Below are 15,465 nucleotides of genomic sequence, written 5' to 3' on the forward strand. Positions count from 1 at the left end.
CTTTTCATAATCTTCCAGAAGAGAAATTCTACAATTTTCTTGAGCTTAGAAAATATATCAGGAAGAAACTCTCCATACCCAAACTTCTCCCGAGATATTTTATTTCCATATTGGAAAAATCTCACAAATGATAATATCTGGAGCAGAAGGAATATTTACGCTTTTTTTTTTTTCTAAATCTGACATACCTTTTGAAAAATCAAAACCTATGATAAAATATGGAAATTGATTTGAACTCACATTCCACCCCACAAATGTGGAAAAGGGAAATTTAAATAACATAACTAATGTAAACGCTAATTTGCATGAAAACTACTTTAAATTTTTAACTCGCTGTTTTTTACGCAAGCCAGACTATAGAAAACTGTTGTGGACTACTCTGATTCATGTTGCAGAAACTGCCAACTTATTTCATAACCTTTGGACAAGTCCTAAAGTTGGGTTAATCTGGAAAGAGATCTTTAAATTGTTGAATAAAATCAACAACTCTACGGTTAAAATTTCCCCATACTAGCTCTTCTACCTCTACTCAAATTCACAGCCACAGAAGGTAAAACATATTTCCATTCTTATATTTGCTGTAACAAAGCTACTTGTTAAGAAACAACTCTTAGTCTACGTTCACATTTGCGGTCTGCGCCGCAGCGTCGGGCGCCGCAGCATGCGTCATGCGCCCCTATATTTAACATGGGGGCGCATGGACATGCGTCGCACTTGCGTTTTGCGCCACATGCGTCACTGCGGCGCACGCGTCCGGGCGCAGAGGACGCAGCAAGTTGCATTTTTGCTGCGTCCAAAATCAATCAAAAAAAGGACGCATGCGGCGCAAAACGCAGCGTTGTGCATGCGTTTTGCTGCGTTTTTGTTTGCGTTGTGCGTTGCGGCGCCGACGCTGCGGCGCACAACGCAAATGTGAACGTAGCCTTAAATTCTATTCTATATGGTCTTCCTTGAACTTGTTTTTCCCTGAATAAGAATACCTTTCCAAATAAATATCTTCCTCATTATCCTTTTTTCCATACAATTCCTCTCTCTCACCTTTTCATTCTTTGCTCAGGTTTTTCCTTCGTTAAAAGTTTTCTTTTATCATCCTAACTGTTGTAATTGTACTATACTGTCTTTATCACATTTTATCTTCCCTTTCCCTTGTTGTGTAAAAAAAATCCCTTAATTAAAAGTCTATTATTGAAAGAAGCAGGGAAGGGGAACTTGCCCTATACATTCATGTGGCACGAGAGTTGGAAGATTTGAATTCTTGCACGAGTCTCCAAATAAACTTTAAACATCATAACAGTGGAAAATCCTAAGTGTGAGAAGTCTTGTAGGGTACTAATGAGCACAAGAGGTGGAAATTTAAAGGGACTGTCAGCTCAGAATGGCTGTGCAAACTAAGTCCTGCTGTTCAGTGCCTCATGGTAGGGCCAGTCATTTATATACACCTTCCCACCTGCCTGTAGTGCCTCCATCTCCACCACCCTCATTTGATTGACAGCTCTGGTTTCATAGAGCCAGAGAAGGGCGGAGATAGAGGGAAAACAAGCAGGTGGGAAGGTGTATGTATATCTTCCAAGGAGAGGAAGAAATGTCAGCACTCACATAGCAGTCCATTTTTATTTTACCATCCTGGACAATATCATAAAGTACGGTAGTGCTATTATTGAAAATGCAGGGATTTCAGAAAGAAACATGAGAAGTGTCGGACAAAGAGTTTCGCACTTCTACAGGTCTTCTGAAAGGCGCTGTTTTTGCAAAAACAAGTTTTTGCAGCGCCATATTTTGATTTTTCCATATTGCTGCAAACAGTCACGTGATGGCTTGTTTTTTGAGAGACGAGTTGATGTTTTTAGTGGAACCATTTTCAGGCACATGACTATCGCTTTCTATTCCGATTTTTAGAAGGAACAAAAACCCAGCAATTCAGGAATGTTTTTTTTTTTTTTTTTTATACCGTTCCGCATGTGGTAAAGTCAATAAGGCATCTTTATTCTTCGGGTCAGTACGATTACAGCAATACCACTTTTATATAGTTTTTACACAAGGAAACTTTTTTTTTTTTATAGAAAATAAATTAGTTATAGCTCTCAGATTTAATTGACGCATAAATATTTTTCTGCTGATGGAGATGTATGGTGGCTTACTTTTTGCGGTACCATTTTTATTTACATTTATGTTTTTGATCGCGTTTTATTTCACTTTTTGCTCAACGATATGATGAAAAACAGTAATTAGACCTATCGGTAATTGTAATTGTATTTCCAGGAATCCATCCTGACAGCACTATGGAGGATGTCCCTCTTATCGTCATTGGGACAGGAAACGAGAGGTTAAAAGGACCCTCCCATCTCCACCCCTCAGTGTCTTTTCAAATTACATGTGGATGGATGCAACATAAAATGTATTAATCTTTATACAAACGTTACGTCATTATTAGTATAAAATCTTCTCAGATGGGAGGGAACTAGTAGTGCTGTCAGGATGAATTCTGGAAATATAATTACCAATAGGTTAAATTACTGTTTTCCAGTTCACCAATCCTGACAGCACCATAGAGAATACCAAAGTATGGTGATCTAGGGTGGGACCACTGCATGATGAATCTTCCTACCGAAGGCCACTTGCCCTGAGATTACGTCTAGCTTATGTCTCGAGAAGGTATTTAGACTTGACCAAGTTGCGGCTTTACAAATCTGATCCACTGAAGCCCCCCCCTCAGCCCAAGAAATAGCTGTGGCCCTAGTTGAATGGGCCCTAAGTGTCTGGAGATTTTCCCTCAGAGGCTAGACCAATCATGGATCTGATCCACCTAGCTACTGTGGATTTGGCAGCTCTTTCACCCCTATTTGAACCCCCATATTGCACAAACAAGTTTTTGTCCTGCCTCCAGTCCCTGGTTGCCTCTAGGTATTGTAGAACCATCTCTCTAACATCTAGGCATTTAAAGGATTGCTCCTTCGGGTTTCTAGGGTGCTGGCAGAAGGAGGGGAGAACATCTTCCTGATTCATGTTTGGAGTTCATACTACTTTGGGGAGGAATGCTGGGTCGAGCCTCAAAACCAGTCGGTCCTCAAACACCTATAAATTCGGATCTTGGATAGGGCTTGTAATTCCCCTATTCTTTTGGCCGATGTGATTGCTACCAGGAAGACAGTTTTAAATGAGAGCCTACTAATGTCCATATAATTTTTTGGTTCATATGGGTGTTTACAAAGTGCATTTAGCACTAGGTTTAGGTCCCAAGGTGGGACAGACTTCCTTACAGGTTTCAGCCTCTGTATACCTCTGGAGAACCTAGCTATCCAGGGGTGGGTAGGTAAGGGAGAGTCGAAAAATATGCTACAGGCCGCGATCTGTACCCTTAAGAGTACTTGGTCTAAGACCCTTATTGAAACCTGTCTGCAGAAAATCAAGGATCTTGGGGATATCCGGGAGTTATGTATCTACCGACAATTCTTGGAGGTCACACCAGAAGCACACCCGCAGGGCTTGCAGAGTGCCGGAGGCAGAGGCCCAAGCGGAGAGCCTCCAGGCAGGAGGAAGCGGCTTGCAACGCAGGAGAATCACTTCACGGAGGTAGGCTGAGGGACCCCCAATCGGAGGGTGTTGGCCGCAGATCTCTTGCTAGCAGGAAGGGAAAGGCAGTGCCCTCCGATCCATGCAGATCTGCCCGCTGCAGCCAGGGATAGCTTCCTCTCATCGTTCCTATACTCATTGGGACAGGAAAAAACACTGAGGGGTGGAGATAGGAGGGTCCTTTTAACCACTCGTTTCCTGTCCCAGTGAGAATAAGGCTAGGGTCACATTGCGTTAGGGCAATCCGTTTAGCGCTAAGCGCTAGCGGATTGCGCTAACGCAATGTCTTTTTCGGGGTCGCGTTAAACGTCCCCGCTAGCGCAGATCCCCGATCTGCGAGAGCGGGGAACGGACCTCGGGCGCGCCGCGGACGCTGCAAGCAGCGTCCGAGGCGCGCTACAAAAGACCGGCACATCGCTAGCGCGTGCCGAAAATGACACGCGCTAGCAATGCACTTTAACATTGCGGGCAATGGGAGCGCTAACGGACACGTTGCACAGCGTTAATTTCCCCGTGCAACGCTGTCCGTTAGCGCTCAGCCATAAACGCAATGTGACCCTAGCCTAAGAAGGACATCCTCCATGGTGCTGTCAGGATTGGAGAACAGGAAAAGCATTATTTTTTTCCATTTTTTTTTTTTTGACAGTGTTCACTGAAGGCTTTAAACAGTAGGACAGTTTTATAGGTCGTGTCTTTCCGGATGCCGCAATACCAAATATGCGTACTTTTTTTAAAATATATATTTATTAGTACAATATATATTTTTTACTTTATTTTTTTCTAATATGAGACTTTTACTTTTTGCAGTTATCACAGCAAAGCTCCTGCATTGCTATGCTTCATTTTATAACTGTCAGTGCTGGAGACAAAGTTAGTTAGCTCATTCTAACCAGCTTGCTAGAGTCTGGTGACCCAGATATCATGCTCTGACCTGGGCGATGATTAGAGAGCAGAGGGTGCCCCCTCCCTCTGCCTTCCTCCTAAATGTATTGCAGTATATAGAGGGTTAAACTGTCAGGAGCGGTGCAGGCACCGCTCCTGGCAGTTAGTGGCGGGTGTTAGCGGTCATGTCAGCTATGCGTGCAAATCACCAGGACATATCCATACATCCAAGGTCAGTAAGTACTGACCAACCCGGGCATTTGGCTACATCCAAGGTCATGAAGGGGTTAAATTTCCTTAATTTCCCCAGATCTTTTATGACCTTATGGGGTACAGAATATGTTAAATGAATGAAAAAGAAATACATAAATAAAAGGAAAAGAGAGCTGCTGCTAATCCACATCACTGTTACTAACTCAAAAAAAAAAAAAAAGAAAACAAAACACTTGTCCAATATATAACAATAATGGTTACGGAAAGGGGAACAAATGTTAAATAGCTACTTAAGTAGATATTTCGTGTTATAAAAATAAAATAGAAACAAAACCCCACATTCCTTATTGCCCCACCACTATCAGCCCAAAAAAAATTAAAGGAAAAAACGGTATGAAAATAAAAAAAAAGGCTAAATTTGCTCATTCAGATACTATTCAAATATTTTTGTATCATTTTTTCATGATAAACATTTTTTACAGCTCTCTAAACTTAGTCATGAATTATGTACTTGTTCTTGATCTCAGCATGGAGTATCTAGCCTTGTGCTTTTATTGAATCAATTTTCTTTCTGGATAATCAGATATTGATGTGCTGTGATGTGACCATATTCTTTCCTACCTTAAAGGACGTAGTGGGCTTTATATATTTATCATTGTATATGATTAGTTAATCTTCCCCATCATACAGATAAGTCTTCAGGATCTTTTATCCCATGTCGCCAGTAGGTGGCAGACAGCTTACACTGTTTATTACACAAGGTTACTATGCACAAGAGCAATACATTTTCTGTGTGAATGTATTATATTCACTATAGCAAGTTTACTGTACATTTTAGACACTTTGTTTAATATATGCACTCAACACTAAACTTGGAACACCAAGAAGAAAAAGTCTTATATAATTTCAATAATTCAAAAGTATCTCAATATATTTAGTAAAGAGTATGAGCGGACGAGTAGAAATACTTGCATACACACATCTTGGCATGCTATCAATTAGGTCATTGATTAATCATGCTATCATGGCCTGTAGAGTCTTTGGACTTGTCACCCATTGAGAACATCTTAGATGTCATTGGTTGGCAATTGTAAAAGGAAGCTGCCAGCAGCGGTTCTTGATGTTTTCGGTGCACAGATGCATTCAGTGTGGCAGAACAGTCCAACAAAAAACCATTAATAACCTCATTGATAACAGCCAAGGCATGTAAGTGTGTGTATTTCTGCATGTGGCGCCCACTCGCTGCTGAAAATGTTTAATTTTTTTATTTGCATATTATTAACATGTCTAGCATTCCTGTGATTTTAATAACTCCATAACTTTTCCTTCTACATGTTGCAATTTCAAGCTAGAGTGAAGCATTATATTTTCTATATACATCATGTAGTAGTGATAATTATTGGGGATTGGTTTAATTAAATTTACTTATTTTGTCCATTCTAAGCCATTTTACCTATTGAAACCTCTTTTGGTGCATTTTTTTAAATCTTTGTGCTCCTTTGTGGTGCGGAATTCCACATTGGTGCGCATGCATCACTTCGGGTAATGTTGCACTCCATTTGTGGTTGACACGTAATTTCCAGCTTGTTACCGACGTAATGCCTTAATGTATGGCGCTTCATAGACATGAGCTGTGTTCTATGGTGAACCGCATAAGTTATTTCTCTGTGACAGGGGTCAAGGCGCTCCATAGTAGGACACAATATGCTAGGATTGTTAAAGTAGGGTTATTACATTAGTAGTGGCCATATGGATTTATGAATATTAAGCCTTGGTTGAATTGCATCTTATATCGGCTATACGATCCAGGCTAGAACACATGCCAAATTTCTGAAGAAATGGCCATGCTTTTATCTACATGACAACCATGGGAATATATCATTGGTCATTTCACATTTGCTTAATTTAAACCTGCATTCAAATGATCATTGGTTTTACTACTTCTGAATCGCCCATTGACTATACCCATTTGGGCAGACTACACTTTAAGGCCAGTTTCACACGTCAGAGTCTCCGGTACGTGTTTTCTCATGCACCGTAGACACGGACACACATAGACCCATTCAGATGCATGGGTCTACGCACACCGGACACACGGGCCGCAAAACGTGCCATACATGTACACACCGAGAATAGTGTACACTGTCCTCCGTGTGCATGGATGGCCACCAGGGAAGCGCTGTTCTCCTGCGTGTGGTGCTGAATGCTGCTTTCATCCATTGTCCCCTGCTCTGCCGGCAGCAGCGCGAGCAGGGGACAATGAATAAAAGAAAAATGCGATGTGGGGTCCCCCCTACGTTTTTCAACCAACCCGGCAAAACTTACAGGTGGATCTAGAGTCACACTAGGGTATATTTAAAAAAAAAAAAAAAAAAAGGGTCCGATGTTACTCCAGAAAAGTAAGACTAGCTCTATGCGAGTACAACGCGATTTTTCTCACCTAGCATCCGTATAACATGCACATGCAATGTGTTTTTAACATCAGCTTTTACATACAGTATTTCTCTCTTTTAAAGCTAGTTTACAAACTAATAAATCGATCTTATACAAAGATACAATACATAGGATAGATGTCCTGTAAATCGTTTATTATATGAAGAGCGCTTGTGATATGAACACCCTTTAGTGCCTTTTATGTGGCACTAAAGAGGGTTTAGCCTTATTAAACCCATTAAATAATTGGAAACAAATGGCATAGGATCCATTTTTTTATTTTTAATAACGTGCTGAGGGAAAGCAAACAGCTGGTGTTCTTGTTCTGGGAAGGGGCCACTATCCATGGATTTTCCCAGTCTATTAATATCAGCTCTCACCTGTCTGCTTAGCCTTTACTGGCTATAAAAAAAATGGGTGACCCCCCCCCCCCCCAAAAAAAAAGAGCAAATCGTTACATTGGGCCCCTCCCTATTTTAAAATACCAGCCAAGGCTAAGCAGACAGACAGCTGGGGGGTGATGATAATAGGATGGGAAGGGGCCATGATATTGACCCATTCCCAGACCAATAACACTGGCCCTCAGCCACTCCAGAAATGGTGCATCCATCATGTTCGCCAAATCTGGCACTTAGCCACAGCTTTTCCCAATTGTCCTGGCGTGTTGGCAATCCGTGCAATGGTTGTAGGGCTGATGTCAGCTGTGTGATGTCCAAGCCCAAGGGTCAATAATGGAGAGACTTCTCTCAACCATCCCCAATACTAACCCGGAATGTAAAAAAAAAAAAATCAAACAGAAAAGTGCTTTACTTTTAAAAAGCAGTCTCAGAAAATTACCCTTTTACCCATTTAAAACCATTAAAAAAGGGTCCGCCGTAATCCATAATATGAGCATTGACTGATTTACAAACATTGGTCAGAGTGCAATGTGATATTTTCTCACATTGCACTCGTCTGATTTATACGCTTACTCGTACTCATTGACAATCTAAAATTCCACTGTATAGTAAGCAGATTACAGGTGATTGTGCAGCTGTGGGGATGGGGTGCCCGTTTTCAGGTATCACAAAGAAAAATAAGCTTAGTTTGTTATGTTTGCCTTCTTAATGGTTGCGTACACCGTGATCAGTGTCAAGTATTTTGTGTACATATTAGGAAGCACTGATAGTGCTTCCTCCTCCAGACCCAGTGATCATACTATGAGGACTGTGCACCCCAAATTTTCAGAAGGAAAATAGGGGGAAAATAAATTAATGTATCAAATGGGTGTGTCTTCCAGTCAGACTTCGGCTTACCGGGGGAGATTGGCAGTGCTGGTGGAGTGTGGTCACAGGGGGTGTTCGGTGGTCCGGTGATATGACTCCCATCCCAGGCTGGTACGACAGTGCTCGTGGTGAGGGGCTCCGCTGACATTTTCTGAAAGCCCGGAGCTCCCGCACATCCATTGCTTTGTGATGCGGTGGCCTCAGGGAAATACCAGCCAAGGCTAGTGCGGCAGGTTCGGCGGTGCCCTGTACATCGATTACTGCCAAGATCTCAATCTGAGCATGCGCTGCGCCCGGCGGCCATTTTCCCAGAGGCTACTGCATCGCAGTAATGGATGTGTCGGGGGGCTCTGGGCTTCCACAAAGTGCCGGCAGAGCCCACCTGCACCACAGAGCACTGCTCAACCTGCCACACCACCCTAAGAAGGGAGTGTGATCATCGCCCTGTAGAGTCGGACTGCCACAGAATCGCGTGACTTCTGCAGCCACCACACTACTTGTAAGTACATTCTGACTATAAGACGCACCCCCATTTTCCCCTAAAAAATTTTTGGGGAAAAGGTGCGTCATAGTCTGAAAAATACAGTATTTGGGGCTAAAGCAAAATAACTTTTCCAATTGTGTTTCATTAAAAATGTTGCACCGCTCTGCTTTGATGCAGATTCAACTTTGTCAAAGTCTGTGTTTAAATCAGCTTTAAGTATCTTAAAAAGAAAACAAAGGAGAAACTTAAAATAGTTCCAAACTCTAGCAATGGATCATCAGGATGAAGTCACAGATTCTCAGTTAACTCGATCTGCAGCCAGCAATACAGTGTAACAGGCTTATTTTAAGCCCAAAATACAAGCATTTAACAAAATAAATAAATATTGGTGAACAAACCCCCTTTCATTCTCTTCCTCAGGCACTGGGTAGTACAGAATTTCTAAGGTTTGTAGCCCTGTTCATAAGTATTGTGATATACCAGTTTCTGATATGCGAAAAAGGAGAACTGAGTCAATGCTAAATTTATCAAAAGTGTTCACTTTTGATAAATTAGCATTGACTCAGTTCTCCTTTTTCGCATATCATGTATAATTTGAGTCGCTAAACTTCACAATATGCAATTAGCATATAGATGTAATTAAATGCATCGCAATATATGTAGCTAACAATGATTTGGAGAGTTTATATATTATATATACTGTACAAGTTTCTGTAGCAAACCGTGCCTTACGGAGGAGACAAAGCATCTCAAAAGCTTGCATCTGAATTCTAATCATCTGGCCAATAAAGAGGCCTAATATATCTACACCTCTCGGGTAAAACCATCTTTATATCTGCTATACTCAATGGCAGGCGGTTGGATTTGATTTAACACATAGTGGCATTTCACAGTTCTTTTATGGCCCACAAATAAATAAGAATAGAACTAATCTATCTGCAATTGAAATTCCATCTGTGTCCAAGTGTTGTGTTCATGGAATATTTAGGGAAATAGTGGTGTTGATGAAAGGCTTCAACCGTTCATAGTCAAGAAGTGCACGAGGGACAACATGCGGTGTTATTTGTAAAGTTTGAGGTTTATTATACCAAAAATGATGACATTTTTCATTTGTGCATTCAGCATTGATATAACTCTGGTAAAGCTGAATCTACGTGAGCTTCGTACAATCATGCTGGATTGTGGTTGCAGCAACACAGAACACAGTCTTGAAAAGGAGGGAGAACATGGTCCAGCGGATATATTGTTCATTTTATTTTTTGTTCCAGAAAAATCACATTTTTCAACACAGCCACTAAAATGAACTGTGGGCTTGATTGATATAAAAACACCTTCAATTTGTAGCAATTTTATGCTGGTTGTGCCTTTTCAAAGCTAAAAAATATATTAAATTTCCCCAGTAATGCACTCGTCAACTGAGATAGTCCTGTTGTGGCCATTTAGCAAAAACAACCTTCTGACGGCGGCACCACCACACGGTGTGTCATAAAGAATACTATACATCGGCTATATACACTGACCCTTCAACTGCTAGGAGAAGCCGCCTTGTTTGCCCCCCAACAGGTTCGTCCAGCAGTGAAAAAGTCATAATTTCCTAATCAGCTGTTCTCTCAGAGAAAATTAGTGAAACTCCGTGATTTAAGGTCACCGGAAAGAGTAAGCAACTCCTAAGAGTTAAAGTCATATTGATCTACAAATGTCTAGCACTTCCCACAGTCCCTCTCATACCCAACAGGCGTCACTCACATCCTCACTTCCAAAAGGAATTGTATGTTACAAGCCTTGACCATCTCCGCACACAGCCTTTTTTTTGTAATAAACAAAACTACTTTTTTTATTAAAAAATATTACAAATCTGTATTATTTGTTTCTCTGCAATATATTAAATTTTTTTTTCATCAAAATCTTCAAACTTCAATTTTCCTTAAACATGATATCTTATGGAAAACAGTAATTAAAAGGCTGTTAAAGTTTTTAGATGGAAAGTTGATGGTTAGTTTAAAAAGAAAAAAGGGTATGCTGTAAGTAAGTGACAAAATAGTATAGGAGGAGCGAGAATTGGGTGGTCACTAAGGTTTAAAAGGAAGTTGAGCACAGATGCTTGGGCTGAAAATAATAAGTACCTAAAATTCTGCTTTTCCCAGATCGCCGGGAGAGCAAGGGAAGCTCAGGGAGTTCTATTAAAATGCATTCAATGAGCAATGAAAGTGTCATAGTGGTGTGTCATAGTAGTCTGGTAACTGGTCCATTTGATATTGTCTGTGCTGCTGAAGCTGCAGCTGTTGCTGTTGTTGCTGCTGCTCCTGATGTTGCTTCATAATCTCCTTCACTTCCTCCTCAAGCTCTGGAGGTACAATAAACTGATCATCAGGATCTGGCTGGGCAGGTGCAGCAAAATAACCACCAGTCTTTCGAAAAGGTGCATCTGCAGCAATTTCAATCAGGTTGTGACTCTTCTCAGAGGGCGCCACTGAACCATTTGCTCTTCTCTGGCGGCCAAGTGTATTGGAGGAAAAGTCCTGCCTCTTAGTTAATGTACCAAGGTCATCCTCATTGGCGCTTATAACAATGCCCTCATCACTAGGTTCTTGCACAGGTATGGGTACAGGTAATCCGCCATGCTTGGAACGGAAGCAGTGAATGTCCACTTCCACCTCTACTCTGCTGCCATTAGAAAAAACACCTTCAATGGGTTCCTCATCCTCACTGTCAAGACCATTGTCTGAAAAGGCACTAGAGAAAGTGGCACTAGACAGCTGACGTTGAAAGGAACTCGAAAGGCAAACAGGATGCAGTGTACATCGCTGCTCACTAGGGCAACCTACAGTGCCAATTCCGTTCTCATGAAGTGAAACTGCAGGAGGCTCATCAGAGGCCGTGGACCCAACTTCACTGCTCATTTCTGAGGTGGAAATCTCACTGCTTATTTCAGAGGCCAAGCCACTGCTAGAAGATGGCATGCCTAAACTTTCTGGAGCACGGTCCTTAATAACATTGACAGACGGTGTGAAAATGCCCGGACTGGGAGGAGGAATACCACCATTAAGTTCACAACAGCAGAAGCAATCTTCTGTAACATTCAGCTGTACAACCACTGCGCTTAAGCTCCCGTTACATCCATAACTTTGAGCTAGGCTACACAACTTCTTAGAAGCTGCCAGAGCATCGGGGACATTCCGTATGGTCTCAATAGCCTCTTCCTCTGAAATGCTATCCCATAAACCTTTGCTTCCAAGAATGAAGAACTCATCTTGTGGTGTTAGCGCCACAGACTGTACATGGGGTCGCGGAGTAACACTGGGATGGAGGAAAGTATACCCCAAGATACGTGTGCAGTCAGTCACCCCATTCACTTTACCATCCTAAAAAAAAAAAAGAAAAAAAATTAACTAAAGGAAAACAATTTTGGGAAGACATTTTAGAAATGATTCTAAAACAAACAAAAAAAAAAACAAAAAAAAAAACAGAACCTTAAAAACCAAAACAATTTGGATCAAAAGCATTTTGCCTTTTTAGACCATATATACAGTGTAACACTTGCTCCGTAACATCCCGCCATCATTGCCATACACCAAACTGACCTGCACCGAGAGGAAAGGGTTTCCGCTTAAACATCTTTACCTAGCAATAGATGGCACTATGTTTTGCACTAGGTTTTTTGCTGCGTTTTGGTTATCAGTAATGCTCTGTATCTAATTTGGCTTTCCCATCAGCTTAAAGAGTAATTCTCTGCATTAATCATTTCAGGGGGCTCTGGCATGAAATCAATTTTTTTTATTTAGTCATAAAACTTCAGCAGTGTAAGGGTTAAACGCCAGTATTAAACCAAGTAGTAGATGCCATTTTAGAAAGCGGCTTTATCCAGCCATCTGCAGTTCAGAGTTATTTATGCTCCAATTACTTTTTGCACGGGACGGGAGGGTGGGAAAGATCTTTTTTCATGATGGCAAGAGAGAAGAAAATAGCTTCACAAAGAGGAAAGGGATGAATGAGAACTGTTCTGCAATGCTGGGACCGGCGCACAGGATGAGCCACTTATTCAAATGGTGCTGAATCGCTCAGATCCCAGGCCTGCGACAACAAATCCCTACAGCTTTGACATTTCATTTACATCTCATGAAAACCTTCCTATTTCAAGGGTCATAGAGATGTCAGCAGAGCTCTCAGCTTACACCTCACACCATGCTGGCCAATAACTGGAAAACCGTGTATTCCGCAAAGCAATATAATGCAATGTGACATTTAAGAGATACAAATGGATATTATGTAATGAGCCCCGAAACAAGCCACACACTGTACTCCAATGTGGACAATTGATAGGCGAGGCTATTGTACGGGATAACAGGTTTGGAGTAGCAGGATGCATTCACTTTCCAGGCCCCCACTTTACTAACAGACATACTAATGTGTTAGGGGTTCATTAGGAAACATTGGGGAATTAAAAACCTCATTCTACTGAAATGTGACACCTCCAATATACACGCAGTTGGATACAGCTTAACACAGATGTTCGGATATTGAAAGTTTTACAAGGGATGTGCATTTACAAGGAGAGTACGCACCGAGCAGTTAGTGTATGGGCAATAAAATGGGAGGTCTAATAAAAATTAGAGGGTTTGTTACCTTTCAAAGATTATTCCCCCAAATTAGCATGGATTTAAGAAAAAACACAACAAACCCACAGCTCTTTTCACCCTTCAAGGTTCCAGCGCTGCCTGTTGCAGTTGCTCTGGTCTTTGCCATTTGGCAGCTGTGGTGACGTCACACTGACAGCACTGCAGCTGAGCTCAGGCATTGGATGTAGCACTGTCAACGTGATGGCACTGCGGCATCAGATAAAGAGCAGTGCAATGTCAGGCGGCAGTGTGGCCCCAGGGAGGGGTGAGTAAGAGTTTGGTTTGTCTGGGTTTTTGTCCCCGAGTCTCTGGGAAGATTATCTTTGAATTGGCAGCACGGTGGCTCAGTGGTTAGCACTGTTGCCTAGGTGCAAATCCCTTTACGGACAAAATCTGCAAGTTCTCCTCCAGGTCCTCTCGCACTCCATAGACATACAGAGAATTTAGAAGACAAAATTATTTGTGGTGCATTACATGCAGGTTTTCTAAAATCCCATTTACCTGCAATGAATTGTACTTCATTGCAGATTTTCTCAAAAGTTTCTAAAAACAAAACCCTTTATCCCCTTCACCCCCAAGGGTGGTTTGCACGTTAATGACCGGGCCAATTTTTACAATTCTGACCACTGTCCCTTTATGAGGCTATAACTCTGGAACGCTTTGACGGATCTTGGCGATTCTGACATTGTTTTCTCGTGACATATTGTACTTCATGTTAGTGGTAAAATTTATTCGATATAACTTGCGTTTATTTGTGAAAAAAATGGAAATTTGGCGAAAATTTTGAAAATTTTGCAATTTTCCAACTTTGAATTTTTATGCCCTTAAATCACAGACATATGTCACGCAAAATACTTAATAAGTAACATTTCCCACATGTCTACTTTACATCAGTACAATTTTGGAACCAAAATTTTTTTTTGTGACGGAGTTATAAGGGTTAAAAGTTGACCAGCAATTTCTCATTTTTACAACACCATTTTTTTTTAGGGACCACATCTCATTTGAAGTCATTTTGAGGGGTCTATATGATAGAAAATACTCAAGTGTGACACCATTCTAAAAACTGCACCCCTCAAGGTGCTCAAAACCACATTCAAGAAGTTTATTAACCCTTCAGGTGTTTCACAGGAATTTTTGGAATGTTTAAATAAAAATGAACATTTAACTTTTTTTCACACAAAATTTATTTCAGCTCCAATTTGTTTTATTTTACCAAGGGTAACAGGAGAAAATGGACCCCCAAAGTTGTTGTACAATTTGTCCTGAGTACGCTGATACCCCATATGTGGGGGTAAACCACTGTTTGGGCGTATGGCAGAGCTCGGAAGGAAAGGAGCGCCATTTGACTTTTCAATGCAAAATTGACTGGAATTGAGATGGGACGCCATGTTGCGTTTGGAGAGCCCCTGATGTGCCTAAACACTGAAACCCCCTACAAGTGACACCATTTTGGAAAGTAGACCCCCTAAGGAACTTATCTTGATGTGTGGTGAGCACTTTGACCCACCAAGTGCTTCACAGAAGTTTATAATGCAGAGCCGTAAAAATAAAAAATCATATTTTTTCACAAAAATGATCTTTTCGCCCCCAATTTTTTATTTTCCCAAGGGTAAGAGAAGAAATTGGACCCCAAAAAATGTTGTGCAATTTGTCCTGAGTACGATGATACCCCATATGTGGGTGTAAACCATTGTTTGGGCACATGGCAGAGCTTGGAAGGGAAGGAGCGCCATTTGACTTTTCAATGCAAAATTGACTGGAATTGAGATGGGACGCCATGTTGCGTTTGGAGAGCCCCTGATGTGCCTAAACACTGAAACCCCCTACAAGTGACACCATTTTGGAAAGTAGACCCTCTAAGGATCTTATCTAGATGTGTTTTGAGAGCTTTGAACCCCCAAGTGTTTCACTACAGATTATAACGCAGAGCTGTGAAAATAATTTTTATTTTTTTTCTCAAAAATGATTTTTTAGCACCCAGCTTTGTATTTTTACAAGG

The 15,465-nt window shown here is 41.3% G+C and overlaps 1 protein-coding gene across 1 annotated transcript in view; it reads right to left on the bottom strand.

Annotated features, from left to right (window-relative positions):
* Positions 1-9,912: 9,912 nt before the first annotated feature.
* PHLPP1 (PH domain and leucine rich repeat protein phosphatase 1) overlaps positions 9,913-15,465 on the bottom strand; it is a 118,389-nt gene continuing 112,836 nt past the window's right edge. Inside the window, exon 17 of the mRNA XM_077269745.1 lies at positions 9,913-12,209. Coding sequence (XP_077125860.1) covers positions 11,058-12,209 — 1,152 coding nt within the window. The 3' untranslated portion in view covers positions 9,913-11,057. The remainder of the gene's footprint in view (positions 12,210-15,465) is intronic.

This window comes from Ranitomeya variabilis, chromosome 6 (genome assembly GCF_051348905.1).
Source record: "Ranitomeya variabilis isolate aRanVar5 chromosome 6, aRanVar5.hap1, whole genome shotgun sequence".
NCBI classification, from domain to species: domain Eukaryota; kingdom Metazoa; phylum Chordata; class Amphibia; order Anura; family Dendrobatidae; genus Ranitomeya; species Ranitomeya variabilis.